The sequence below is a fragment of the Eleginops maclovinus genome, chromosome 6 (genome assembly GCF_036324505.1).
Source record: "Eleginops maclovinus isolate JMC-PN-2008 ecotype Puerto Natales chromosome 6, JC_Emac_rtc_rv5, whole genome shotgun sequence".
NCBI classification, from domain to species: Eukaryota; Metazoa; Chordata; class Actinopteri; order Perciformes; family Eleginopidae; genus Eleginops; species Eleginops maclovinus.
The window spans coordinates 13692830-13718322 of NC_086354.1; the positions used below are offsets into that span (position 1 = coordinate 13692830).

Consider the following 25493-nt stretch of genomic DNA (forward strand, 5'->3'; position numbering starts at 1 on the left):
GTGTAATGATGACACAAGAAAAAACCTGGATGGGGAAAATATCCTGATTTAGTCCTTTTGTCTCACTCTTAATGACTGCTGTAAATGACATAGTACACGCTTCAGTGCATTGATGGGGCAAAACACGTAATTGACGATGTGCCTTACGCATACCCCTCCCTGTTTGGGATTAGGTAACACTTTAAAAGCAGATGTCTCCCAGTGGCATCAGCAGTGGATGGTGTGGTGTCTTACCAAGAAGAAATCTTTTAACAAGAAGCACACAAGCAAGATGTCCCAATTAAGGATGGCACACTTCTTGTGCATTTTGGCACTTTTGTGTTTTGTATCGTGTGTTGCAGAAAATATAGAGACTCAGCAGGGACTTGAAGACCTCCAACTTCAGAAAGACTCATTGCTATGGCTCGACAAATTAGAAGACAAACGGGTAAGATGACTTTATTTTCTTTAATGCCCTTTTATATAAACTATGTTATTAATGCTTATCACATCACAAAATGCCATCCTTCCTCCATGTGGTTGAAATCAGGTCCCAAGTACCAGAATATCCTGCCTACAGCGTTTCAATTTATTATGTTTTTCCGTACTTTTGCACACAACTTTTCATTCACCTTGATCTGTTAAAATTGTATTTTTATCCCCAGTGAGTCATTGTGTATGCTGTCAGAGCTACCTGCCAGATATCTGTCATTTGATTATCCTCAAAGCTGCACCTCCATGAAAATGCAGATTAGAGATCAAAGTACTAAGTTTTATTTCCCTCTCTAGCTATGAGCAACAAATGATACATTCTGATCCTATAATAAACTGATTTACAGTAAAAAGTTTCATATTTGACAACATTTAAGAGCTTATAAATGTTTGAAATCCTCTTATAATCACACTGTGTCAATATGTTGTTCTGTAGGAATCGCGAAAGGAACTGAATTTGGTAGACTGGCTTTATAAACTTTTCAAAATTGAAAATGGAAATATCCTCAAAGGCACAGAGAAACAGAAGAAGAATCGACGTGGACTGGGCAGGACAACTCGCAGATTCGGATGCAGAAGTTTTTACTGGAAATCCTGGACTGCCTGCTAACTGTTTCACTAAAGTGCCAGAAAAACTGTGAACTGGATATTTGTCTCTAGTCTGCTTTTAAAGGCTAGGATATTGTTTTCTCTTGACATAATTAATTTTTGCTGAATAAGTGGCCCATACAATCAATAAACTACATTGCGTTTTAAGATTTTAAAATGGTTTGTGCTGTTCTTGCTCACATAAATGTTCTATGTTGATAGAATATAACATTACTATGTGGTTTTCAGAGAGATCGTAGCTCCTTAAGACTATACTTTTAAGAAACAATTATAAATATATAAAATATATTTGCCATCATACTCTTATCAATAATTGGTTCTCATTAATCCTACACTCTTTAGTGCTAAATCTCAACATATAGGCTTTTCCTGGAGGGCAACATTTGTATTTGTTTAAAAGTACTTCAGTAAGTTCAACAATACTCTTAGATGTGCTTGCCTGCATTATTTACAGTTCACCTGGCAGTCTGGAGGAGGTGTAAACAATGAAGTGGCCACTGAATAATTAATGAATGGTAAATGAGCTTTTACTGTGAAAAAGCAGCTGCTAACTCTTACTGAAGTTAAGAGCGCTCCGCAGTGAGCTGAAAAACTGTGCTCCACTGGCCTGTAGAAATGTGAGCTGTTGTAGATATGCTGTATCTGATATACAGTATACCAAATAAAAACAGATCACTTTCATGTATTTATTCATTCATCACACATCAAACTACTGATATTGGCCCTCTTTTGTTAGCCGGTTCCCCTATGCCACATTATTTTCACTCCAGCAGAGGAGGCTGTTCTTCTCTTCGTTCAATCCAGATAGTCTTTAAATGTCATAAATGTCTGCAGTGTGTTTGATGTTTCCTCTTGATTTTTATGCTAGACCAGCACTGCAATAAACCAAGTGCTTTAAGGACATCCATTAATCTTCTACATATTAGATATTCTTTCAATGGTGAAGGCAATGATTGAAGGAAATCCTTTAAGTGTACTAGCTTTGGTGTGGAATCTGCAGTGACAAAAATGCGTTGTGTGTGGCAGTTGTGCATGCATTTGAACGAGTTGGCATTTCTTATATTGCTTATTTGCATATTTACGTATACATGCCTGTGTGTGCATTAAAGATGTCTTGTAACATCACATACTGACACACTGATAATCATGGATTTAGATAGCTCAGCATATCCTAAAGGTCTTGTACTGTAATAAATTGGTGTACACATTGTATGTATTATGCATGTAAAGCTGTGAGGTGAATTTGGTGAGAATTACATAAATCTCAAAAAAGTAAAGAAGATGCAGAAAAAGAATGCTGGTTTGAGAAGAAATGTATCAAATTGGATAGAGAGGTGAAGAGGGAATAGGGATTAGTAAAGTAAAAAAATAGGGAAGGGAAGGAAAGAGAGATGCAAAGAGGATGAGTAAGGGGATGAGAGAGAAAATTATTTAAGTAGCAGTGTTGGAGCGTAACCGCAGTCAAAGCTTGGCTTAGTATCCTTTCTGTCCCTGGGCTATTGGGATTCAGCAGAACAGCTTCTCTCTGTAACAGGAACCACTGCCAGCACATTAACATGCTCATACTGCAGAGCTTCTTCAATAAAGTGTGTGAGAGTTACAGATAGAAAGTGTGTGAGAGGGTTTGTGGGCGGGCGGCTGGGTGAGTGGGTTTACACAGTGTGTGTGTGTGGGGGGTGGGGGGGTGGGGGGGGGTGGGGGGGTGCCTGTGTGCGCTGTGCATGAACTTTTATATGTCTTATGTCTCTTGTGAGTGAGCGCTTGTATTTCTCGCAATATTTATTTGCAAGCAGTAGAGGCCAAAAGCAGCAAATCACAGAGAAAGAGAGGTGGAGAGGAGGTAAAGTGATCTTCTTTTATCGTCTTAGGACAGCAAACACCCTCACAAGCTGCATCAGCAGAAGCTTAAAGGTTTGAATGCAGCCTCTTCAACCATCATAACTAATTTCATTCAAACTTTCATGACCACTAAGCAGCTCTTCATTTCCTTCCTCCCATCTTACGGAAGTAAATACATTAGAACCAGTTTTCGATAGTTTTGCCGACTCTGATCTGTGGATTTAGATGTTGAAGACGCAGATAAGAAAACACTGAGCCAGCAAGATCAAAGGAGCATCACTGAGCCTTAATTGAACAGAGACCAATTATTTTTAATGAGTAGAACTGAATTCCCCACTTCTGAGCAGGAGTTCCCTCATTCTCTCCTTGGGAGGACTACAAAAGAGAAACATGCGCAGTCCCAGGGGAACAGGCCCATATCAAAACAACAGGACAAAAAGTGGAAGACAGAGGGGGAAGAAAGATGCCTGGGATACAGGATCAAAATAGCTCTTCTCTGTGTGCTCATGACTCTGCAAAAGACAAACATGCACAACTCTGTAACATACAGTCCCTGAATGTCTTCGTTGTAGACAGTCCTGAGACCTGAAAGATCCATAAGCTTTACCTTCAGTGTGGCGTAATGGTGTTGTTCACCAAAGGATAGGTAGGCTATACTTGTGATCTTGAGGAGATGTAGGCCCAATTGTGTAAAATGTATAGAGCTAACAAGTTTAGCTTATTGCATGACGTGGATTTATGAAGAAAAAAAAATGTATTCCAAATAATAATCGAATTAATCAAATATAACTGTCGACTTCATTCAAAATTCCAAGCAACTAAAACAAAGAGAATCACTGATTTAAGGCACCACCAGGCGAGCATGCTCAGTGACCCAAAACAAACAGACCCACAGGTCAGGTGCATGCTGGGTGGTCTAGATCAATCGCTATATCATGGTAGACCCAGAGCGATCTAGAAGACCCAATTGCGTGTCTTCTTCGTTAGCTAAGTGAACTTCTGAGCTCTTTAAGGTGTCGTGAGCCGTGCATTTAGTTTAAAACTTTAGAAACGCATTTATATCCTGAGAAGTTGGACCTCGAGCAGATTCACGCTGGTAAAGACTTAATGAATGACTTTTAGACAGGTGGGCAGCTTCCACGATACCTAGTATGCTATGCTTGTTTACAAAGGAACTACAAACTGTTCAGGCTCTGTGTTTTTGGGCTGTTGCTGCTGTTGAGTTTATATTGTCTTTTCATCGCTTTGCTTTAGGGATGCTTTATTATGCTTTTGCTTTGTTGATGGTCATTTTTGTGTAGCTTAATTGTGAGAGTTTTGCCCACTCCTCTACCGCGGCGAAGTTTTAGGTTGGGTAATGGACAGATTTGATCTACGTACAGCAGTGTCCTCTGTCTCAGTGTCACCGACTGTCGGCGGTCAGAGGACAGTTAGGGCTTCTCTAATGGACGAATAATAAATTAAAGTTAGAATGACACAAACCCAATGTCATTTCAATACCTCAATCCAATGCTTACTCCTATTAGTGAAAGCTTTGCTCAACATATTATAAATGTGTCTTATGCTGCACACATTTTTTATCAATGATAAAAGAGATTTTATCAACAAATACATTTAAAATGAAAGTATATTCAATGTGTACCATATCATTTGACCCAATTTGCTCCAAATCAATGCATCATTGTTACACCTCTTTGGATTTTGGATTGGGTTTTAATTATTTTTCTATTTTATATGAATACATTTATAAACGAAATAGCAGTTTTTTAATCAAAACTTGTAATTTTTAATAAATGGTAAATGGAATGCAATCATATAGAACTTGTCCAGGCTTTACGACTCCTTAAAGCACTTTACATAGGTATTCCTTCACCCATTTGGGCTGCCACGAAAGGAGCCACAGGCTCAGGGAAACTTGCATTCACACACAGTTGGCCGCTCCCAAGATGAGGATTGTTATTCTAAACCTCACAGAGAGTATTTAAAGGTTGCTAGGGCCATAATGAATCAGGAACAGCAATTCAATAAACAACTGATGATCCTGATTCAATTAAAAAAGAAAAGATATTATTGTGATTCATTATTTTTATCATGATTATCTCATTAAGTTCCTGCAGGTTCTTAAATTTGAACTAATTTAAATTATATATGGTTATTATTAAGTGCATCTAAGATGTAAGTACAGCCTGTGACTCCAAGGTTGTGTCTTCCACACAGGAGGACAGGAAGGGAGGTCGGGGAGGACAGGTGAGGGGAGTAGCAGAGGCCACAGTCAGAGCTGTAGCATAGAGGACAGCAGAGCTTTCCCTCTGTATGTGTGTCTGAACAGATGACCCTGTTTTAGACTGCCAACTCCCGGCTGGTGTCTGAACAGCTGACCTTTACTTTTTTCTGCCCTTAGTCAAAGTTAATCACAGAGGTGGATGCTGTGAACAAGACGGCATATCGATTTTCATAAAACACAATTTTTGGTCTGCATGTTTGAGCCTACTCGCATTGTAATAGTGATGAAATGTTTTTTTTGTGTCTCCTTAAAAAAGATCTGTAATAACTTTGGTAATTTCTTAACGTTTCTTCCAGCACACAGTTAAATCTTTTAAATAATTTGAATTCTGATGCTTTTAAAACTTAATCTCAAACCCTCCTTTATATGACTAACATGCTCACTGGAAAACATTACAGATGCTAAAATCAGCAGGTTGACATTGTGAGCGAGTTGCTCTAAAGCATTATTGCTAAACTCAAAGCACCACTCTGCCTGTAAGCCTTCAGAGAGCTGTCATAATGGCTGTAGACATTTTATGATACCCAGACTGTATTTGAGTTTAGGGATTGATGTAATGACAGGGAGATAAAGAAAGTAAAATGCAGTCGACAAAGAACTTTCCTCTCGCTTCTTTATTTATTTTTGCCATCAACTTTTGTCCTTTTTAGTTTTTTCAACCATTTCTTTCTCAATTTCATGGTGAGAACCAATACATTTGCACTCTTCTCAGCTGTTTACTGAACACAAAGTAATAACAAGAAAAACATACTTCCCACCCCTCCCTCCTCCCAACTCTGCTGCTCTCTGTGCTGCAGCCATCACACAGCAATGAAGACAAAACCACGTCCTGAAGTCAGGGGAGCCTTCATCCTCCTCCTCCTCCTCCTCCTCCTCATTCTCCTTGCAGACGGTACGGAAGGTCTGTTTCCATGACAACGGGAGAATTAAGGGCGAAGGAGCGCCATCCCAAAATGACACATCGGATTTAGGGGCTGTTGAGAAGATAAATCGCCCTCGGTGTATTGATAGAGGAAGCGGATTAGATTTTCTGAATTTCAAAACGCTTAAGAATCTCAAGTTGATGGATTTAGTTTGTCTGCTCATGTCGCTGCTTCTCTTGTTGTTGCAAAGACTCACATTCATTTTAAAGAAGATTCACAAAAAAACTGTCAGTCATGATCAACAACACATTGAATCAGTCACTGCGTCTAGGTGAACGTTTTTGATAACATAGTCTTTATTCTTAAACAATCACTAACTTCATTCTGATTTTATTATCAATGCATATTTTTTTATTTCATCTCACAATTCATAATGCATATATGAGTGTGTTCCAATGCAGTGAAATCATCTGCAAACATAAACATAATAAATTATACTTAATATCACGTACAACCTAAGCCTTTGGTCACCCTTTCATACATCAATAACCCCCCCCCCAAAAAAAGTGCATTACTCTCCCACCTTCTCACATCAAATATTTATACCGCCTTGCTTTAGTCATCCCTTTTTTAAATCCTCTCATCCTGCTGTCAACTGTTGACATCGAGTACATCCAATTTCATGCATTGCTTTGAGTCCACATGTATTTTCATTTGCACCAAAATAAACCTCTATAAAAAGATATTCCTATATGCTGGTCTTGCCTGTTGACTTCCAGTGTCACGCCTGATGTACTGTAAGTATCAATGTTATGCTGTAGGTGAGTCGAACTAGTGTACCGTTAGTTATCGCAGATAACCAGACCCAAGGTAGAACACCAGATCTATGATAATATATCACTGCGTTTTCTCTGTTCAACTGAATGTGTGCTATTTACTGTACATACCACCAACTTAGCATATGTTTTCCAACCAGATATAGGAGAGACATACAAACTCTCACTAAATTACTGATCAAAATGTTGCATAAAAAAAGTTCTGGACCCATTCTCCCCGAATTTGAATCAAGTTCTCACCTCAAAATCAACCCAAGATTACATCAACTCCTACAGTCATGCAATGCTCATGCTTTGTCTCGGCTCCTGTATCCCCCTTCCTAAACTAGCTAGCTTGGCTGTACACCATCTTTTGTTAATAATAAAAACACCATCGACCCCGTCCCGACCTCTCTAAACACCCCATCGGTGGCCAGGCTTTGTGCAACAGCTGCTGGACAAGAAGCGGCCAGCCTTTATGTCTGGCCCCATCTGCGGAACAATTTGTAGGACTTCCTGAGTTAGACAAACTAATTGGGGATTAGAAATGAGCTATGCAACGTCCACGGTGTACCAGTCAATTCACCTTGTTTATACAGCCCTGTCAGCATGTTGATTTATGAAAGAGAAGCTTCCTTCACAATGCAGCAAATGGCTCATTTCATGGGTCACAAAACCAGGGGGGTGGAGAATCTATTGGTTACCATGTCAGGAAAAACAAACGATAAGATACTCTCACAGGAATAGTAAGATATCCTCCCCAAACCTAGCTAATCCAGACAAACTGGCTCCTCAATGAGACCTTCTGCTACATTGTGATGGGAAGTCTTAATGATTATGACCTATATCGAAAACATCACCAAGTCAGGTCAGTGGATTATTAAACAGTCAGGCACCCTGTCCTCCAGTGTTGAGAAAATCTCTAATGCTTTCAGAGTAAAAGTAACAGAAAGAGTCTTGAAAACTAATCAACACATATCCTCACTGCCGGGTCTGCCAAAACAACTTTCATTCCTTCTCTTGCTTAGAAAAAAACAGGAGAAGACTTTTTGTCCATATATTTAAAGGCATTATTACTGTTACATGGTTATATTTTGAGAGTTGTTGTTGTATTAACCTAGCAAACAACAGAGAAAGTGGTCTGTGTTTCTTGAGGTGTAAATGTGAAGTGACCGTGTTTTGGCCATGGCTCATAGTGCTGATGCTGGTCAATATCTTCCCCGTTGCTATTGGAGAGAATACAGTTATTTATTTTTTTGACAATGTTGGACATCTCTTTACTTAGAACCGAATAATCATTGCAAATGTTAAAGAGTATATTGAAGCGATATCAAAACAGCTTTCCTTTGACTGACTTTGACCTACCTGTACAACTTTCTTTGACAAACACACTTACCACAGGGATGTGTCGTCTGCTTATTATTACTATTATTAAGAGACATACTAGACTGCTCTCTATTATATTGCTTGAATCAGTCTTGTCCCGTCATTGCAGAACAATATAGGGGGAGCCCATGTTCGAGTACTTGAAACATCCCTATCTGTCCTATTAGTCCCGCTTACAGTTCACACCTGAGTAAATTACATCCCACCCTAAGCACTCTGTTTCCATTGGAGTCCAACACAGAGAACTATCAAATACATTCATTCTTACCCCCACACCAAAGCAGGTAGTGTGACAGTGCATTCAAGATCAAACTATGAGAGAGAAAACATCTGAAAAGATGTCTTTTTCTAGTCTCAAAACAAAAGAAAGCCAGAATTACCGTGATAGTAACTGGGATGATAAGATACAACAGATTTAGTAATGATGAAGATGTCACAGCTATTACTGACAACAATAACACAGTTAAGCGTATGAGGGTGCAACAGAATTTAGAAAATGAAACCATTGTATGAAAATTTTACATGTATTAAAGCTTGTTTTTCACAGCATAAATTGGAAATGATAGATATTTGTTTGAAGAGAGAGACCACCATTTATTTATTTATCACAGCTTTTTCTCTTTTTTTTTTTTTGCATAACATGTTGGTCAAGTCCTGATTGAAAATGTTAGATTTTTCATATATATATATATATATATATATCCATATCTTCTGGTTTCATATTAATTCATCTAAAAGGTTTTCACAGGCAAGAGTTCAGTTTGTTTTTGTTTTCTTGGGTTGTACAGTAATAGCTCCTCGTCGTAGCAACGCCCCCTTTTTGTTTCAGAGGGGAAGGTGGTGCGAAATTGGGGGGGGGGCCACTCCCCCCTGCTGGAAGCCCCTCCCCCCACTGCTATGTGGAGTCCTGATTGACAGCTTTCCCTCCGTTCATGGTGGGAGTCCCTGAGCTCTTCCTGGAGCGGTGCTTGTCCTCTATCTCATGCATTGAAGGCTCCCTGTACATACAAACTGTAGGGATGTAAAGAAAGGAAAGGAGAAGGAGAGAAGGAAGGAGAGGAGACGACAGGACAAAGAGAGGAAGAGCTCAGAAAGGGGACAATGGAGAGCAGATTGAAGAGATGGATGGGTAGACAGAGACAAGGTCAGGTGTAAGGCTGGAGGGGCAATTATACCAGGCAGGGAATTAGACCAGGTAAGCACTTTTTTGGGGACATTGCTTATCAAGTTTTCATGATATCTATCAGACGTAGTAATTTCTGAAATACATAGTCATCTGGCAAACTAAAACGTTTTAGATGTTGGAATTAATCTGCTTTTTAGTATCTTTGTTTTCCAGGTTGGTACGATGAAAACAAGAACATTAAGATGAACTTTCACTGCACACACTACAAAATGTTATGCTGGGCTGGATTAAAGAATCTTAATTAAATAACCACACTGAAAAAACTGAAACATTGACTTGAATTAAATGTATTATATCAACAAATTTCACATGACTGTATTAGGTTAGTTGAAAGCAACAATATTAGGTTGAACCAAAATTGAGCCGATATTTTTTTATTCAAACTTAATGTTATTGCTTTGAACTAACCTAATACACTTGTGTGAAATTTGTTGACATAATACGTGCAGTAATTCCCAGCAACAAAGAACAAAACAAGCAATATAAAAGATCACTTCAAAGCTGTTCCAGAAAACAAGCTTTCTCGTACCTTCGATGGGCCGGGGCACAAAGTGTGACGAGGGTTTAGTCTTCTTGACGCGATTGCCCTTCATGACTTGTCCCTCCTTGGTGAGGCCGAGGAACCAGGCACGCCCCGACTCCTGCTGCCGGTACACAGTGGACGAGTAGATCACATAGTAGTTTTCAAAAACGGACTCTTTGAACTTGCACTCCGGCGTGAACATCTCCTGCAAAAGAAAACAAAAACAAAAGAGGGACTGAAGGATATAGATACGGTTTGTGTATGTGGGCTTGATTCATTAAGTTAATAATATTAAATGAATGAATGCACACTCAGAATATTTTTTGTATACAGAATAATAAAAAAAGAAGGCGGTTTCTGTTTCAGTTTGCCAATATTGGCTCCCAACTCTAGGGGTGTACATTGCCAAGGTCAGTAAATGTACTGTAAACACAGACAGACACATCCTTGAAATCTACTGTAAGTAATGATGGTCTAATTAGAATAATGGTGAACAATGGAGGATTGTTATCTCCCTGCTTCATTATCAAAGTAGCAAGTCAAGACAAAGTCAAGGGGACACAGGAGGTGGAGAGGATTGACAGGGAAAAGGGGAACAAGCCAGATATTGAATACACTGTCGGGACAGAGTACCGTGCCAAAATATTGCCATGACAATTTGGGACGTGTAAACAATGCTCTTCACTGTCTCACCCTTAACAAAACCAAGATGCCTTAACCTTTAGTGAAGAAAGTAGTGGAGCTGACCTTTTCATATTAGGCAAGAAATAGTGTGGCATTACTTTTCACAATAAGAAAAGTGTACTTTATAAAGCAGGTGAGCCTATTAACGTATGCTGACAAGGCGAATGCCAAACCTCATCACCTTTACATCTCATCTCTGCTCTCCTGCTCAGCTCAAAGTTTCCTGACTGATAGAGGCCAAATGAATACCTAACACCAGTCAAATTGAAGGGCGGTGAAGTCCTGTGTGTCCCAAACAGATTTGTGTGATGTGGAACAGCTGGCTTGAGAGAATTTGTGCCATTTCGGTTCAGGCAGGCTTTGAAGTGTGTGTGTGTGTGTGTGTGTGTGTGTGTGTGTGTGTGTGTGTGTGTGTGTGTGTGTGTGTGTGTGTGTGTGTGTGTGTGTGTGTGTGTGCGTATGTGTGTGTGTGTGTGTGTGTGTGTGTGTGTGTGTGTGTGTGTGTGTGTGTGTGTGTGTGTGTGTGTGTGTGTGTGTGTGTGTGTGTGTGTGTGTGTGTGTGTGTTATTTCATTTATTAATATCTCCTACAGGGTTCTGCACCCTTTTTAAGGTTGTCTAGTTGACTGACAGCCCAATTCTACTTCCCGCTGGAGGTGACTGTTTATGTGTTTGGGTGTGTGAAATAAAGCTAGAGTGAAAGAGCCTTTAAAAAAGATAAGGAATGAAGGAGAGAATGAAAAACTGTGTTAGAGGGTTGAGTCACCCAAATAACGAAAACACATATTTTCTGTTTCCTGTGCTTAGTTTTGGATGTTTTTCATAATACATCTTGAGTTTCCTGCTTAAACCCTCCTCTAAAATCAAACACTGACATTACTCATCATAACAATGCTGTTTAAAGACGTCTGTGTCTTTTACTTGCTTGATCAGTCACAGTGTGTGTGTGACCACTCATTTATAAGACACAGCAGTTCATAGCAGACTGTGTAAAGGACTCGGGGAAGGTGAGGTCTCATGGTGGGCTGTGTGGAAACGTCTCGCTGGTCAGCAGGAGGGGTGTACAAGATCTGTGGAGAGCAGGCAGCTGACTTTATCTAGACCCGCTGACAAACTGTCAAACGGCAGACGTCTCTCTCTGTCGGGATACACAGGGGCAGGTCTGGTCTGTCTGGCTGTGTGTGTGTTTATGTGTGTTTGAGTGGGTAGGGGGGAGACATTGATGCATTACACACCAGCAGGCTTTGTCCCCCCACCCCCAACAGCAACACATTAGTGCGCTCCTCTAGCCTACCCTTCACAATCAGCCACTTTGCTTTGCTGACACATGGTAGAATCTCCTCCAAATTCATCCACAAGGACAACACTCTGTTACTGTCTATGAAAAGGCTAGGAGCATTTTAGAAAGCACCCTGGCTGTGGCTAGGGAATGATTGGGGTGGGATGTAAGTGACTTTGAAGTCTTTGACAGAGCACCTTGTTTGTGAATGACAGAGTGGAAATATGAGGCGAAGAGACGGGGTTGGAGTTTCGCGTGATTAATTCGATCTCCTTAATGGCCATGCGTGAACCATAGAATCAAAGAGGGAAGGGGAAGCCGGGAAATACATACTGGCGTACGGCCACATCCGCACACATACTCAATGCGGAAAACATGCCTTCCCACATTAAAATGCCTACCAACAGGTTTGCGCTTTGCTTCCTCTGCCAGGAATAAATAATCAACTGAAGTTGTTACCCCGACCGAGCAAGGAAAATTAAAAAAAGACCTGCCACATTTCAGCAATAACAGGCTGTTCTTAGTGGTAGTAGAGTTTATACAAGGACGCTTATTTATATTCTGTGGTACTCTGAAGGAGAAGCGTGAAGTAATTTTTAGTGAAATTCGAACATGAGACGGCTCACTCCACGCCATAAGTGAGCTTAGGAGAAATCAACCCAAAGGGCGCATGAGACCGAATGAACAAACTCCATGAATCTGGGGACAGAACATGTAACAGTTTTAACACTCATAAAATGTAATATGATTTTTTACCAAAGACTGCAAGCTGATGTTTAAAACTAAATAATTATTATCCTCTTTATAGTACACGGAGACATTAAGGTGAGGTCAGTGGTGAAAAGTCACTCAGTACATTTCAAATACTGTAGTTTATTACAATTTGAAGGTACTTGAACTTCACTTTAAATGTATTGCCACTTTGTACTTCTACTTAAGTTCTAGCTAGTCAGAGGGAATTGTTTTACTCCATCACTTTTCAAGAGCTGTTACTAAACATATTAATAATAATATTAAATAAATATAATGAAATGTGTTAATATGGGTAACGATCAGACTGTTTTGATCCCTTGGTGAAAGTTCCCTTGCATTATGTAACAGAAATGCTCCACCTTTACCCGCAACAACATCAAAGAAATGCATAATGCATCAATAATTCAATGAGGTAATATACATTATTCTAAATCGGACCACTCTGCATAATGAGAACCGCTGCTTTAGGTACTTGATGTTAATACTTTCCTAACATTTTGAAGACCTTAACTTAAAGCCGAGTATTCTACACTGTAGTTTTAAACCACAGCAGATTACTTCGTCCACCACTCAGTGATGTAAACTGAGATTGCTGACTGCAAATATGAAAACGAAAACACAAAAGGGTGAAACAACATGCAGGGAAGAGTGGGTGAAACTTTTAGGGACATTTATATCTGTTGCTAGTCATCCCGAGACACTCAATCAAATGATGTAATGGTAACAGGAATTTATATTAACAAACGAGTGCTTATCGAAGTGGGGGTTTATGCGAACAAAACTGGCACACAGGAAAGATGTTTGCCATTCAAAACAAGGATTTGAATTTAACAATTAAGTTTGAATATGACACAATTAGCTTAACAAAGATTTTAAGAGGAAAAAGCACTTAACACATTTCTTAGGTCTCGGAAACATTAAGACTTTCATATTGGTGAGAAACAGTGTGGGTGAGTGTGATCTGTTTCTCTATATTTGTGGATATATAAAGCCTGTTGCTAGACAAATTCAAACACAAAACCACGACAACAAAAATCCCTGATGATGCAGAACATCGAAAAGGCATGACTAAGGTGATAATTGTGTGTTTAGTCCGGGGAGCCTGTGGAAGGTGGGTGAGCAGGTGTAGGGAAATGTAAAATGGAACAGAAAGTAAGAAGGCATGATGCAAACTGGGCTGCCAACATATCTGGGTTGAACGCTTCCTGAATCCCAATCAGATCCTGGCCCCATCTGATGATGGAGGCAGTTTTCTGGCTCTGCATTAAGGTGCCTTCTGCTGCCGACAGGCGTCCTTTGACTTTGGATAAAGATGCTTAGGATATGGGGGGGGGGGGGGGGGGGGGGTGCTTCACTGAAATATGGGTCTAAGCTGCTGGTGAGATTTGGCCTCAGTGAGAATCACAGGCTTACCATGGATCTCCCGGCGAGCTCATTATTATTCTGAAAGAGATTCAGGTGGGGGATTGTCTAGACGTTACTTAAAACTGAAAAACTCTTTCTTCTGTCTGTTTCTATCTCTCTCCTCCCCTCCTTGTTTATATTTTTTCTCTGTCTCACCCTGAAAACCTAACACATTAAAAAAAATTTCCCTTGTAACTTTAACTTGCTCAGGAGAGGACATTCATGGTTAATTGGCAAAATCCATCAACAAAAAATACCAATGCTCTGAATTGCTAAGTTAGTTCCTTTTTTATATCTCCATAGAACAGCGTAATTAATTCCATGTCATTAGCAACAGCAACATACTATACATCCAACTTAATAATTTGCATATACACTAGTGTTAACCCTCAAAATTTAGATTAGGTTTTATTTAAAGTAATTTTTCAATCAAAAACACCTAATGGCTGTCACCAGTGTCTCAAATATAATTGTATGTATTTCAAATGGGCATGTTAATCATTTTCTGAAATTTGAAAGAAAACTACAAGCAGATCAATCAATAAAATGAAACCTTAGTAACAGCCCTAATACACCCAGAAATAAAGACTTAATTCCTGTTTTTAATTCCATGATCCTAACTCCTATAAGTATTTTTGTTCAAGACAGAAAAAAGATCAAGAAGGGGGAATACAAACCTTTCTCAAAATAACATTATCATTTGCCCATGGGCTGTCTGACCTTCCACACCAAATCTTTCTCGGTCTCAAGGTTTTTATTTCAACACATTATTCATCCATATCCATACTATATATAAGAAGCAGTAAAATTAGTAGGCAATTGAAATAAAGAGTAAGGACAGTTCAGAAGCTATGCATGTGTTTGTTAAATGTGTGTGTGTGAGTGTGTATGGCTATAAGCAGATATGTCTCTCTGAGAGATAGATAAGTTAGATCATTAGAAGGATAGATAGCACAGAAAGAGGGGGAACAGTGGTTACTGCTGTGCAGAAAACTAGGTCATATTGAGAAGAGTTATAAATAATAAAAGGGAGCTCTTCATTGTAGATGCTCAGCCCCCATGCACTTCATCGCTAAACACTCCACACAAGTATTTTCATCCTGCTCACCCGTGGCTACATCAGCTTCCGTTCAGCCACAGCTTCAAAAGTGAGCTCTGCAGAAACGGCAAGAAAGTCAACGAGCGACCAGCATGGGTACGTGCGCCTTAATGATCAACAGTGACAGTAAACTAACTGGCTGGATACCTGACACCTAGATGAAAGATGGAGAACGCAACAACTCAGAATCATATCTTCAACAAACAAAGCATGTCGGTCGCATTGCCTACTAACAAGACAGCAGGGGGGAAAGTAGAAAAAGAGGCAAAGGAGGAAAACCCTCAGTAATTATCTCCCTGTGGGGAGAAGGGTCGAGAAAGGCTTGCTTCTCTGATCTCAGATATTAAGAAGACAAAACAAGACAACAAAAAACGCTGTGAGAAACTTTATATCTCTGAAAGGCAAAACGGTGTAACTGTAGACCTTGATAAGAACGGGGAGAGTGCCTAAAGGCAAATAAAGGTAAATGTGTAAGAGAGCGATGAAAAGCTCGTCTTGTAGCTGTGATTGCACCCCAAGAGATCTCATAAACGTGTGAATAAAGAACATTAGAGATCCCCATCTACAGTACTCTCTCAATACACATTCTATCACAAACACAATCTGCTTGACGGGTAAATAATGGGATTTAAAGAGATAAACAGTGGCTATTTGAGCATTGCGTGTTAATTTTGCCTCTTTATGAGTACTCTGTGGCTCTTTGAGGCTTGTAAGCCCTCCTGTGATCCAGTCCACCACCCGCATACTGCTTACAAATGCCTGCTAATTTCCCATGCTTCACATCTTAGAAAAAAACGGAACTCCTCCATATGGCCACAGAGTGCATTAACTGCATGGCTTAATTAAAAATTGCCTTTCAAACATGCTATGCAGCCTATATACTATTATATGCTATATGATAAATAGGGCAAAATATGTACATCTACCCGTAAAATGATGTCTAATAACGCACAGTCATGTTTGCAGTCATGTTTGGTGATGTGTGGGTGTATGTGAGAGGGCGGATCATACTCTGTCCCCAATTTGCTGTCAATTTGCTAAATAAAAGATTGCTGTTTGATTAAACTTTAATTGAATTCGATATGTGGGTGGAGGTTTATTATAAGTGTTATACATGTGTCGAGTTTTGCACAAGTTGGACTGTGTGAAAATGCTGAGAAATGATGGCTCAGAATTCACTAGACCTAGAAAAACAGTAAGCATGTACATTGTATCAAATACCAGAAACCAACTCACTTTCAGCTAACTTTTGAGCAATTACTTTTAATTGTTCTCTGTTCCTGTAAAAATGTACGATAAAATAGAAATGTCCCTCAGCAGAGGTTTGTTGGTACCACAGCCCACCCATCCTTTATTTTCCAACTGTAACACTATCTTCAACTGGATTAGGAACCACAAGACTGGCGGTTATATAACCATGCCAACTAGGGACATCTTCCTGTCTCTATAACTCTGTTTGTCCTGTCCCCACCCCCCTATTTCTTACTTGCTCTCTCTCTCTCACACTCCCAAGCTCATTTCCACTGACATGCTCCAGAAGCATGTCTTCATCGTCAATGCAACATCTACGACTTAATGTTTTCTCCAACTGACATCTGTGACTGGGTCCACCCCCGCCTGTGCATCTTCTACCCACACTAACCTAAAAGCTTCTCTTTACACTGCAAATACAGTATCCTTTCTAACAATATTTACTCCCCCACTTAGTCTTGAAATAAGTTATTTTTAACATTTCATTACTTTCTTTCATGACAGCAATAATCACTAATCAGGTTGAAAAAGTTAAACAAAGCAAACTAAAGCAACTATATAAGCTTCCGTTACTAGCCAGTAAAAGAGGAAGAGGATATTTTTAACGGACTGAGCACTGAACTTGATGTTAAATTAAATGTAAAACATGCGCGGTGCTGCTTCAACGACAAAGGGGGGTAATAAGTGCACAGCAACACAAAGGCACATCTGAAGAGCTCTCGAATGGAGGGGAGATGAAAGGCTTTAGCAGAGTCTTTGCTGCAGTGGGATATTAGGAGAGACAACAAACAGAACAAAACAGAACACATGTAAATTAAAAAATACTGGTAATGCACAACCTGTGCTACTTGTGTTAGGGGTTGTATCTTACCGAGCTGTAAAGCATGCCCTCGCCATTCATGGCAATGTAGAAGCCACTCTTCACTCCCTGGATGGCCACCACTCTCAGACCCACAGGAATAAGATTAAACAGGGCTGGAGAACAGACAGAGGGAGGGAGAAATGGACAGATGAACAAAGAGGCAAAAGAGCCACATCAATTGAGTTTTCACTTGTAGAAATCTAAAGTACAAATCCAAAACATTCTGGTGGAAAAAAAGAGGGCAAAACATCTAACGAGCATTCACGTTTTGTACAAATTACCTAGCTGAATAAAAATGCCCCCTCAACCAATCAGACAACATATTGGATATTTTGTTAGTGGGGATGAAATTACACGTATTACCCAGAATTACACACATTTGCAAAAACAAAAATACTTCCAAATTAATTTATATTTAAGTGACTTTGTAAGGAACAACTCTGGTTTGAAACTGACATAATTCTCATTAGGTAGCTGCTAGACCGTTGGTAATTTGCACGTTTAAAGCTGGAAATTTGTTTTAAAATCTTAAATATTTTTTAATAACAGTAAATAGTCATGGGTAGAAGTGTTTTGAAAAAAAAACATTATTAGGTATAATGTATTCAAAAAATTAAAACAGAAATAAGCTGATAAATTACTTTCAGGGCACATGTTGAATATCACTATGCAGATGACACCACGTTCTATATCAAAAAGTTCGGTCTCAAATGTTTTAGCCACTTTTTCCAGAGGCTTTTTTCCTTCTGTAATCAAGTCTTACTTGAATCTGCAGTACTGCGATCTCTGTAGGTAAGTTATTGAATAAGAGGACTGTGACTTTCATGGGCTTTGGTTTGCTGAAGGTGTGAGGACACTCTTTCCTCGCTCTATTGTTGGGATGATTGTTCTGCAAGTAGCGATGGGGACTATCAGATAAAGCTGGCAGGGACGACAAGAGACGTGCCAACATGGGTCTGTCCTCGGAGCAGATTCGATTTCACTCAATAAATATTGACGTGCTGCTTTTGCCTGCCAATGGTTTGACTCTGCCCTTTGGCCACTGGTATGGGAGATACACAGTAGCCAGTCTTGCAGTTATCTATACCCTTATACCCGTTTGGGTTGCTCTGGCAGAATTTGAGTCCATTAGCAAACTTACATTTGGATTTCTCAGGATTCTCAATCTGTTTTTTCATTACTTTTCTGTCATAACTATCTCCTTCCCCTCTGTCTGCTCCTTTGCTCCTATTTCCATTTGCCTTTCAAGGCTGCTGCCTTTGTCGGTCCAATGACTGTCAGTGTCTCTCAGAGGCACAGTCCACAGTTCAGTGACATAGCTCTAAAACCCAGGAGTGTTTCACCCCGGCGCACCGCCACCCATAAAAACATATTCTAGCTTTTTCTGAGCAAATTATATTTGCAATACGCCCTTCAAAAGATTCCCCATAATAGATGGCTTGAAAAGTATGGCAGGTTAGTCCACTATTGTGCCATTATTATGATCTGCCATCCCTTCCATCCCTGCCAATGTATTACACATCTGACAGGAGCTGTCAATCAGCTTCCTTCTAAATGTCCAGCTTTTCTATTTGCAGCTCCAGTGGTTGATGGATTCCATAATAAGTAACTGTCTGAAGGTAATTCCTTTTCCTTTTTAATCACAATCCTATCTCTCTGGGAAAAAAAACAGCAGCTATGATTGTGCAGGTACAAAGTTAACAGATTACCAGGGATCCTCTATCGTCAAAGGGCCAGACAAAACAGGTTCAAACAACCCAATAAAGCCGAATCTTTGGAACGGCTAGTCTTTCAGTGGGGCGGTAATGGGATACAAGCAAATCCTGCAGGTAGGCTAAAGGAACTGCATTTGATGTGAGAAATACTGGCGCAGCAGGAAATAAACCCTGCCGGAAAGGTTTAGAAAAACACAGAGCCAGACTTCATATGCCAAGGGCACTTCTCCAAATCCAGAAAGAAATGCAACCCAAAAATGGGAGCGCTGGTTCAGACCGTACAGGTGTGTTAGTCTATGCTCTCATATGCAGTCTTTTAACAGTGTCTTAAATTACATTTTGGTGAGAGTCCTTCTTCATGCCAGTACTTGCTATGTCCAATCCATCAACGAGGAGCATCAGAGACAGATGGAGTGTGAATGCCTGATTCTGCAGGTGTCTCATAACCAGCAATATCTTTCTGGAGCTGCAGTGTGTGTGTGCAGGTAATTACTGCAGGCAATCAACTGATGACAATCAAATTAATAACTGCTCAAATTTGAACATGGGTGTTAATTAATTGAATAGTGTTTCACAGCCCTTGCAGTTAGTTAAGCGGCAGTCAGTAATTACCACTACAGTTTGAAATACTGCAAATGCAAAAAATTACTTCTGAAAATGTACAGAATTTTTTAGGACAAACAAGTGTTATGATTTAATTGAAGCAGAATTCCAATTATCTTCAATGCATCACCCCAGATGAAACTATTTGCCGTTCAGTTATGTCCGTGTCTCAGCACTTTTCATCCAGCTCAGAAATATAGCAAATAATAAAAAATGGAATTGAAAAGCACACCGGCCTCAGTTTGCAGCTAGTATGCAGTATGCCAAACTCCTCAATCCCATCAGTTCCACTGAAACTCCCCCTAAAAATAAATTACTCTATTCCATCTGCCTCTGCTGAAAGATGCTGCAGGTCAGAGGTTGGTGTGGTTCAAGGGTATGGGTAATCTATTATACTGATAATCCAGCCGGGGAATCGATAGTGCAGTGCAGGACCTGAATACCAAATGTTCTTCATCCTCTTCCATCTCTCATCACTTCACTCTTTCTGTCTCTATCACTGTAGTCCAAACACTTCGCATTCCTCTTGCTGCACTCGCTGCTCTCCTTCTGTGTTCTCCTCTGGACCGTCTCTGATCTTGAGGCTTCTCATATAGAGAATAATTCATTGGGTACAAACGGGGAAGGTGGTATTTTTAGTTTCCTTTGGCTGAATTATTCACTGCATTTCTCCATCCCTGGGCCATTGGGATTGCTTAACAAGAGGATTACCTAGGGCTGGGGAAACCCTAACACAACAGGAACCTCATAAGCCTAAACCTTTACATCACATTGCAGGTGCCAAAAAGCACAAAGTGTTTGTTAAAAGAGCAAATGGGGAAACGCATTGTATTAATGATTTCCCCTTTCTTTTTGTTATGCAGTAATCCTTTTTGTTCAGGAGATCCTGTCCTTATGCTATAAGTACTGAAGATGTATCTTCTCGTAAAATATAAAAGGACGAGTGACAGGGAGAGTCTGATCTTTTCACTGCATGACTGGTACAGTCCAGCAGGTTTGGCTCGGGTTACTTTAAGATTGGCAGCCTGTTTTAGAGAAGAAAGGTCATGATTGGTTTCCTGTCTGGCGCTGCTCCAGACTGGGAGTGTCGTCATTATCGCTTTGACGACCATTCTCTGCTGACACATATCTCTTTCTTGATCATTTGCTTCCCACAGGAAATAGTTACAACAGCCAATATGCTTTAATATAGCAGACAGACTCTGCAGTTTTTTGCTTTTTCAGCTCCTGTGAGAGCAGAGAGGGTGTGAAAGCTTTAGCGGGTCATCCCCTGGAGACAATTTATCCACTGGTAGTCCACTATGAAAAGTCGATCTGTGGGGAAATGTGGTGATGAATCTTTGTGCATAACAGTGAAGCTGAGGGGCTTAGTTGTTTCAGGCGAAAACATTTTTAAGTATGGAATTTCTGCCGTGATAGTCACACAGGCTCAAAAGCCGAATAAATCAAAACAATGTGACACTTACAATCAAGCGGTGTACACAGCAGAAGTGGTTTGTTTAGAGGGCTCCAGGCAGCGATAGTGGATTTCAATTTACTTCAGAATAGAGATTTGAATAAATATTGTATTTACTTCATTGTGAAAGGTATACAGAAGAATTGGATAAGAATTCATAAACCATCTGAGTAGGTTTTTACACATTTATGTCTACAGTTATATCTCTTTTTTTGTTTTTAGAATTTTTTTTAAGTTATTTTGAATTGGTGTTTCATATCCCTGTGTGAACCTGTATGAATTTGGTGAATACTTCCCTTTTAAATTGGTATTGATAAGAGAATCTTAACCATCTTAAATGAACTTTTAACAGCAATAGCCTGACCTCACTTGTAAGATGTAAGAATTTGAAAAAAGATAGCAGAGCTTTAAACGTGGCATTATGTTATATAACGCAGTGACAATTTGTCATTAAATGATTCAGTCTGGAAATTGTAGCTTCCATAATGCTCCACTCACTGTTGTCGCTGTTCTCGTCCTTGCTGCCATCGATGGTTCCATCCGGCTGCATCTGCAGGTAGAAGCCCTGCTGGCTGAACAGTCGTGTCACGATGCCTTTCAGCTGCGGCTCTGAAACACGCACATACACACACACACGCGACACGTACACAAAAACCGCCGACCAAGCCACAGCCCCATCCCCACCAAGTATGTGTCAGAACAGCATTCTCATAACTGTGACAGAATCACACAAAATAATTTATACCTGTGTTTTCATCTAAGTGTTTGTACACTGACAGCTCTTCATATCAAGCAATTTAAAATGCTGAAATGTTCAACAAACACATGTTTCACAAACATAAAATGAACAGTCTTTAATTAAGTAAAGAAGACAAGATGGTTGTGGGTGTTGGAGGGTACCAGCAGAGCAATAATACTTTATACCATTAAAATTGTTTTTTTTTAAAAAGATTTACTAGTTTGTGTTTATGTCTGATAAATCAAAGACCTTTTAAATTGCATGATTTATTTACAAAATTAAACAAATGAGATTATTTAGTGAATCTCTATACACATATCGTTTAAATATTACATTTGGATTAACCATTAAGGAAGTGTTGTTGTTCTTGTGGGACAATCCAGCCTCCGGAGTTTCCTTATTACAAAAAACTTAAACTTACAGCACCATAACCGTATCATCATATCTCTTACCAGCTGTTTAATGTTCATTTGACAGTTTGTAATGAGTCATCTCTTGTAACAAAAAATAAAAATAAATTCTATTGGCAGGAAGGCCTCACAATGAGACCACCATGACAGAAAATCTATGAGAATGCTAATAATTTCAAATGGTTTCTGACTGTATCTAGTAGAGGAAAAAGACAGATTCTGCATTATTTGGAAACCATATTCTGTAATGTACACTGACATGCCAATGGTTTCTTTATTTGGTATGAAGCAACTGTGCAGTTTTGAGTTGATATGACTTATATTTCATGAAGGAGAAGAAGAGTGATAACGAGCAACATGTTCACCCCAAATGATTCCAGCTCTTTTTTGTTGACCTCAACGAAACTGCCCTGAAGTTTCTATGAGTTTTTTTCATTGCATTAAGCCTGAACCGCCCTCCAAGTTTGAGGCTATGACATCTGGCAGCTGGCCAGGGTGCTGCTCGAAGAGCTCAGCACTTCTGGGGAGCACGTGAAAACAAGGATTATTTTGGGGCAAAGAAAGACTCTGCCACAGGCAATGCCAGTAAAGCAAAGATGTCTAAACAAGCAGTCTCTGCGGTCTATCCAGGAAATATTTAGATTTTCTTTTTTTTAAAGCAGTAGTCAGGAATCAGATGACAACATTAGTGTAGAGCTAGGCTTTGACTTTTGCCAAGTACATTGGAGGGCTAAATTTGGTTTGCTGGATAAAAGAAAGAAACAGACTACGTATAAATATTCATATTTTTCCTAAGGTTTACTCTAAATAAAGAACAACAGTTGAAAAGAAATGCGTATGTTCTTGCAATTGCAGAGATTTGGAGACAAGCTCCAATGAAATAAGACATCAACTCAGATGCTGGATGTCACTTATCCTTTGTTTATTCTTAGCCTGACAAAAGAAGCAATTTATGTGTTTTGTCAAAATGTAATTGGTACTGCAGTTTCATTGTGTGTGGCTAAATTCACATTCAGTTACAGAAAATGGTTGTTTTGCATGGCTTACAACATGTTCTGATAAATGATGTATGTGATTACAAGAAAGGAGTACGAGTGAGCCTGACTGTCCCTTAAGGTCTTGAGAAGACAAGGAAGTCATGCAATTCCCGTCTGGCACAAAATAAATAACAAAAACAAAAGAAATATATCTAAACTTGGTATAAGGAGACGAAAAATTCAAGTTTTAGCCGGATCCTTCTTCAACAGAAACAGCAGACGTTAAGTCTTTACTTGAAATTCACCACTTCAATAATTACCGGTGCTTTTTTAATATTTTACAGAAGACAATGTGGAAAGAGATCCCTAAGAGACTTTATGCAGAGTGGTGGCCCTGAACAACAGTGGGTTCATCTCAACTGTACATCATCCTGACCATCAGTTCCCAACTCACCTACCCCTGGGATGGGGCCATCAATTCTTGAGACAGGCCCTTCATCATCCATCACAGGCAGGGTAAGGACAATGTGTGTTTGTACTTATGTGTGTGTGAAAGCACATGAGAAAGTACACATCAGTAAATCACATGTGATAACTACTCATCCATAAATTAAGACCTCAACATGGGCCCCGGTATTGCTGACGGCTCATCAGTTCCAATCATTTAGCAGAGAAGTGAACTGTGTGTGTTTGTGTGTGTGGAGGCATATGCAGGCTTCAAGCCACATGTTTGTGCATAAAAGATGTCTTTCAGTGGCAACATAGTGCAAATCATCCTCTTTGTGTGGAGGGCCGTTAAAACGTCAATAAATGTACTTCATACCAATACAGAAGGACAAAAACATTTAGGTACGTCGACAAATGGCGTCATGACCATGAAATGGTGAATGATCACCTGTTCTTACACCTGTATATAGTGTGTGACAGGGAGAAACACAACAAATCCATATACACCAAAATACACGATAAGAACCTCTACTACACTTAAACAACAGTAAACATATATTTACAGACACAGAACAAGTAACGGGGTAAAGACTGATCTGACACTGACTGACAGAGAGAATGAGGCAAGAACGACATGATAGGAGGCAGAGCCAAAGACAAAGATAGAGAAGAGACAGAGGAGCGACAAACGGCTAGTTATAGGAAAGCTTTAGCTACGAGAAATAAAATACAGTACGAAAGTAAGCTTAAGAAATCCAATGAAGCCACACAGAAGGAGGAATGAAAGAATAAAAAAGAGATCAGCGAGGGAGAGGGTCGTCGGCTGTCAGACAGGTGTTGAAGCCCCCCGCCCTTCCCTCCCTCTATGTCCCGCCCCAAACCTCCCCATCCCCACCTCCCCCTCTCCCTGGCCGAGGGGGAGTCGACATGGGCGCGAGATGGGGTGGAGACGAGAAAAACACAGCACACACGGATGGAGGCTGAGCTACTGACCTAGCCTGCAGCCCTTATGGGACACCTGTGGAGGTTTCGAGGGTGCATCTTACGAAGGGGGGAATAGAAGGAAAAACAACAGTCTTTTAAACAGGCAGAATTCATAAATTCTCCAGCGTATCGGCTGTTTATATGCAAATATACGGCAAGGCATCAAGCGAAGATAAAGATGATCAATAAAACGAAACACAGAGTCTGTCTGTGAGTCTGTGCTTTCTGTCTGGCCAGTTATGGCCACATTGAAAGGAGTTACCTACCTGTCCAAAGGTGTCTGTCAGTCGGTCTGTCTGTCTGCTAATATCTATATTTAGGGAATTTATGGCAGTTTTTGGCATTTAATGGCAGTTTTGGCACTGAGATTGTTTGTCTGTGCGACGACAGGGTTTTAATTAAGTCTGTCTGGCTGGCTGGCTGCCTGTCTGTCTCTGCTGTCGTAATTTTTTTGCTTAAAAAAATTATGTCTGTTTGTCTTCTTGCCTTATTCCTCAGCTGTCTGTCTGCAGCACTCTGAATGGACCTGACTGTCGTTCATCACAGCGAGAACTATCTGGATTCGAGGAGGGCTGGCTTATTGTCTGTGCACCAGGAAAAAGCCAGGAGAATAACAAAGGGGGAAAGCTATTCATGAAGTGTAGTAGGCACAGAGCCTCTATCTATCAATACAGCCAGAGTAGCTCTTAATCACTAAGGCTATACCTCCTTCACTGCAGTAAAGCTCTCTCTGTCTCTGCAATAAACATTTACCATTAAAACATTTAATCTCAAAGAGCCTTGGTGCACTGCGGTGCAACTTATCTCCCCTCTGTACCCCAATCTGCAGTAATATTGAGTTAGGTAATGTAAAGC

General features: G+C 40.0%; 1 protein-coding gene across 7 annotated transcripts in view; it reads right to left on the bottom strand.

Annotated features, from left to right (window-relative positions):
* Positions 1 to 5990: 5990 nt before the first annotated feature.
* The window catches only part of fgf12a (fibroblast growth factor 12a), a 33491-nt gene continuing 13988 nt past the window's right edge, over positions 5991 to 25493 (bottom strand). For 4 of the 7 annotated variants that reach the window (XM_063884933.1, XM_063884935.1, XM_063884931.1 and 1 more), the window contains exons 2-5: positions 21580 to 21690; positions 17317 to 17420; positions 9983 to 10181; positions 5991 to 9278 (exon numbers count right to left, since the gene is read on the bottom strand). In XM_063884933.1, coding sequence (XP_063741003.1) covers positions 9163 to 9278; positions 9983 to 10181; positions 17317 to 17420; positions 21580 to 21690 — 530 coding nt within the window. In that variant the 3' untranslated portion in view covers positions 5991 to 9162. Of the gene's footprint in view, positions 9279 to 9982; positions 10182 to 17316; positions 17421 to 21579; positions 24043 to 24647; positions 24696 to 25493 lie in introns of those variants that run through there. The other 3 variants (XM_063884932.1, XM_063884929.1, XM_063884936.1) reach the window with 2 other exon arrangements.